Consider the following 5,338-nt stretch of genomic DNA (forward strand, 5'->3'; position numbering starts at 1 on the left):
TTTTCTGTCTTGGTATCGGAGCGAGATTGCATTGTCCCCTGTGCTGCCCACAGCCTACCCTGCAAATGCTGTGATGGTCCCTTTTCCTTCACAGCTCGTCTCCTTCCGGTCTCCACCTCTCTTCTTCATTCTCTTTCCCTTTTCTAACTCTGGCTGGAATCACAAAATAAGAGGGGTTTTATTATTATATTAATTATTGCATTATTATTTTATTATTCCTTGCTTTCATTAACACACGAATGGCAAAAGCTGGGTACAGGGTTTTCTTCTGTCTTTATCCTCACTCTTCAATGTCCCTTTACTTTACTGAGAAAAAGAAAAAGAAGCCTTCTGAAAGAGTACCCTGAACTCCCCATCTGTCCTCCTTAAAATATCCTGGTATCTTCACTCACCCTCTAAGATTTTCTCTTAGAGGAAAACTACAAACAACACTTTTTACTTATTCCTCCCCACCCACTGATAATTTCAGCCCTTATAATCTTTCTCCAATCTATCAAAATATTCTCTAAACAACTGGCGATGACCTCACCATCATGAGTGCAATGCCTTTTTAGAAACCCTTTTTCTCTTTTTGTAGTCACAGTGGTGACGTGACTTTAGTGATATAATACACTGCTATTTTTGTTATGTTTCCCTGATTCTCCATTCTCTGTCTCTTTTAGCTCTTTTAAGCTTTTTATGCATGTGATAAACAATATACTAGTCACACTGTATTAATATACATAGAACCCATTATAGTGTAATTGAATAATTAATTATTCAATTATAATTAATAATTGCAATTAATGTAATTGAATAAAAGTTCTGAAGGCAGAAGTTAAATAGAGCCCAGTTCAAGTATTACACAGACAGACCTATACCTGTGTGTCATATTGATCCAAACCCCAAAGGCATAGCTTACTCTGAGAGCCTTAAGGTTTAGTTTCCTCATTATAAGCTAAAGATTAGAGGCTTTTCCTGACCATTTTAGGTTTCTCTTTGTTATTTCTGTTTCAGATCTGATGCATCCTCATCTCTACATCTAACCCCAGCTTAACTGCCCTGATGTTGGAAACTCACATCTCTTCTGATAATCTCTCAGAACTAAGCCCCAATGTGCCCTTTCCTAGAATTACTTGTTTTCTGAAAATCCTGTTTCTTCTCAGAAATTTCTCAGTTCCAGACTTCAGATTTGCACAACATAACTTGCATCCTTAGTCAACAAAGGTTTTTACGTAGATTCAGGAAAGGCATCACTCTGGTCACAAGTTACAAGTTCAAAGAGTTCAATAAACATTTACTCAATGCTTCCTCTGCATTTCCCTGCAGGCTAGGCATTGTGGAATAAAGCACAATCCCCAGCCAAACTAAAAATACATTTGAAGGCATATTATATGCACTTGATCGTAGTACACAATTATGCAAAATGGTGTACAGTACTAATTCCCTACATATATGATACAGATTCTGAATTCTTTAGTGATTAAATTGGATTTTTCTCAGGGAGGAGCATATGAAAAAGGTGCCATCTGAGATGACCTCATTAAACTGCTGAGAGTCCCAACATTGGCAGACATACCACCATAAGGCTAAATCATATGGCATCCACAGACTACAGAAATCCCCTGTAAAAGTCCCCATCTTAGGCCCCCCAAAAAGGCTAATAGATCAAGTCCCCTAATTCTTTCTCATTTTATCTGCAGGCCCTTTCTCTCTCACTGGTCCCAGGACACTTTGGTGAGTGAGAATTCAGTTCTGTCACTTTCCAGGAATCCCATTCTCTATTGTAGGTTGGTGAATCCAAGATTGTAAAGCCATGACAATCTCTTATAATAGCAGCCTCCAAAAAGCCACTTTCTTTCTAACGGGCTTCCAAGGGCTGGAAGATCTCCATGGCTGGATCTCTATTCCTTTCTGCTTCATCTACTTGACAGTTATTGTAGGAAACCTTACGATCCTCCACGTCATCTGTACTGATGTCACCCTCCACGAACCCATGTACTATTTCTTGGCCATGCTGGCCCTGACAGACTTGGCCCTTTGTCTATTCACACTGCCCACTGTGTTGGGCATCTTCTGGTTTGATTCCAGAGAGATTGGCATCCCCGCCTGCTTAACTCAGCTCTTCTTCATCCATACCTTGTCTCTGGTAGAGTCTTCAGTTCTATTGTCCATGTCCATTGACCGCTATGTGGCCATCTGCAACCCACTGCGTTACTCCACAGTCTTGACACCCACATGTATTGTCAAGATGGGGCTGAGCTCAATGCTTAGAAGTGCCCTGCTCATCCTGCCCCTGCCATTCCTCCTTAAATACTTCCAGTACTGCCACTCCCATGTGCTGGCCCATGCCTATTGTCTGCACCTAGAGATCATGAAGTTGGCCTGCTCTAGCATCATTGTCAATCACATATATGGGCTATTTGTTGTGGCCTGCACTGTTGGTGTGGATTCACTGCTCATCTTCCTCTCCTATGCCCTCATCCTCCGCACTGTGCTAAGCATTGCCTCCAGCCAGGAGCGACTTCAAGCCCTCAACACCTGTGTCTCCCACATCTGTGCTCTGCTACTCTTCTACATTCCCATGATTGGCTTGTCCTTTGTGCACCGCTTTGGTGAACATCTGCCCTGTGCTGTACACCTCCTGTGTACTGTGTACATATATATATGTGCTGTACACATATATATATATGTCTTATGTGTATTTGCTGGTACCACCTCTCATGAACCCCATTGTCTATAGTATCAAGACCAAGCAAATCAGCATCCGCGTTGCTAAGAAGTTTGAGTTTGTAAAATCCCTTAGGGGTTTTCGATAGGACTGGAAGGGAGGGAGTTTGCGGCATAAAGCCTGTTGATATTTTTAGTTTCCAGTGAATCAATAGCAGATTACCTCCTCAAGCAGCTTCTAGAAACTCTCTGGTGATTCCAGCTGGTGCCTCAACTGCTCTCCAGAAAGTCAACAGTAACCCCCATAGGTGGCTTCTTGGAAAATTTCATCAGTCTTCCAGCAAGTGGTTCTCCACCAACCAGTCTCAGCCTAATTGTGGACCAGATCTGGCCCAGAACAACCTAGTGAACTCTCTGTCATTCAATAAGCTTCACTCACATTCTCTCCATCAACATCCAAACACTAGCTTTGGGGAGGATTCTTACCCTGAAAACTTGTTTCTTCCTTAGAAACTCTCCCTCAGCCCTAGAGTATCTTTTATGGTTCTTTCTTTCCCACTCTTAGTTGATTCCCTGTTACTGTAATCTTTTGTTAATAAATCCTTCTATGAAACTTTTCTGTTAAAAGTACTGTGTGGTTTCTGGGTGCCTGGGTGGCTCAGTTGGTTAAGCGACTGCCTTCAGCTCAGGTCATGATCTTGGAGTCCCAGGATCGAGTCCTGCATTCTGGCTCCCTGCTCAGCAGGGAGTCTGCTTCTCCCTCTGACCCTCCCCCCTCTTATGCTTGCTCTCATTCTCTCTCTCAAATAAATAAATAAAATCTTTAAAAAAAAGAAAAAAAAAGAACTGTGTGGTTTCTTTTCTTCTGATTGGACCCTAACTAACACCCCACTCAAAGTAAGTTTTTTGTTTTATCAGACCTACCCCACATTTTGATCTAGTACCTTAAAGGAACCAGTTAGCATCTAGGAACTGTGACTTGCCAAATGAATCCTATTTCTGTGTGAACTCATACTCTCTGGGTCTCAGACTAATCTCTCCTATGCTTCAGCCAGTTGAAGTTGAAGATTTTCTTCCAGAATCTTCCAGAGGCTTTGCACCACCCTTGGACTCATGTCTATTGAAGAGTTCTTACAAAACTAAATTTCAGAAGGCAGCTTAAAACCAAAGTTGATAAAAAAAATAATAATAACATCCTGTGTTGATGCCTGGATGTACATTCAAAATTCTGTCAGAGGACATACAAGTGTTGGGGATGTGGGAGCATTCTCTAATACGTATACATTTTAACTTTCAAAATAAACAGAACACCCTGTATTTCCTCCCTACCTCCAGCTTTCTTAATGATTATCTGGGAGATAACAATTAAAAATAATAGTGACAATTGTGGCAATAGCACCTAACAATTATTGAGCATCTACTATATACTACAGTCTCAATGCACTTACATGCAATATCCAATTTGACTCTCCTTTGGAAATTAAGATGGCAGAGTCAAAATTTTAAAATATTTTTGTCAGTTATAAAAACTTACTGCAAGAATGTGTTCTCCAAGTAGCAGCTAGGTGACTGCCATGTCCTGATTATTTAATTATTGACACATCAAAATTATGAATTTTCTTTTATACAGAACTATAACCTAGGATCCAGATCAAGAATTGGCATGTTTATTTCTGAAGAATGGCTTCCCAGACACTTAAGTAGGGTAGAAAAGACCTCATAGGAGTTAAAAAGGTATGTCTTATTAAAAACTTCAGGAATGTTAATTGAAAAGCATGCTTATAAGACACATTTTAAATGGTCATGATGTTTACCTAATTACTACAACACTGAATATCAATCATTTTGTTAAAATTTTAACTTCTCAAACTATTTTTATTCAGTGCTATCTTACCATTTAAGATAGCCAATTTCCTCTTAATTCTCATATAATCCTTTTAGATGGAGGTTCAATGAGGTAAGTTACTGTAGCCAATATCACATCTAATAAATGGAAAACCCAAAAACCACATTCAGGTCTGTCAGATCTCAAAACCTAAACTTTCGGCATTGTGCTGTTGAGAGTTTCTGGACTCTACTTTTCCCACATATGCTAAAATTTCAGATCAATGGGCACCTATTTTCCCTCAGTAGAGACAAAGGAAAAAAAGGATATGAAATAGCATGGCATGTTCCTGGGAACTATACATTGTGGATATTCTGTAAAGATAGATGGGCAACAACTTTATTCACACAACTAGGGTGCACAGGAGGAGGAATGTTACTTATTTTCTTTCTAAATCATCTGTCTTCTGCATAAACATCTGCCAACTAATTGTCATGGAAAAATTGCAATAACAACAATTTAAAAACCATACTGAAATTAAAAAAAAAGACAAATTTTTGCATCAGTTTGTCTAAGTCCAGTGCAATAATATTCTCCTTAGGTCCTTTTAGTCTCTCCTAGCTGGTCTCTCCTCCAGCCAGCATCTTTATGTTCAAGGTATTCCCTTACATTCTGCCTCTACCTTGTTTCTTTTCCCTACTCTTTTCTGGGCTAGGAGATATGAGCTTTTTTTTTTTTTTTTTGGTCTCTCCCCACATCGTATCCCATTTTTCCCTCATAGAAGCTGAATAGCTAAGATTTAAAGAAGGCAGGATATCTTCCCTGTAATATGATCAAACTCTATGCTCTTTCTAATCAAAGCCG

At 39.7% G+C, this 5,338-nt stretch overlaps 1 protein-coding gene across 1 annotated transcript; it reads left to right on the forward strand.

Moving 5' to 3' along the window:
* Window positions 1-1,795: 1,795 nt before the first annotated feature.
* On the forward strand, window positions 1,796-2,798 carry LOC116646269 (olfactory receptor 51G1). Its single transcript, XM_032426856.1, has 2 exons — window positions 1,796-2,621; window positions 2,665-2,798. The coding sequence occupies exons 1-2, from the start codon at window positions 1,796-1,798 to the stop codon at window positions 2,796-2,798; spliced, it is 960 nt and encodes a 319-aa protein (XP_032282747.1).
* The last annotated feature ends 2,540 nt before the right edge of the window (window positions 2,799-5,338 follow it).

Source organism: Phoca vitulina, unplaced genomic scaffold (genome assembly GCF_004348235.1).
Source record: "Phoca vitulina isolate PV1807 unplaced genomic scaffold, GSC_HSeal_1.0 scaffold36, whole genome shotgun sequence".
Classification (NCBI taxonomy): Eukaryota; Metazoa; Chordata; class Mammalia; order Carnivora; family Phocidae; genus Phoca; species Phoca vitulina.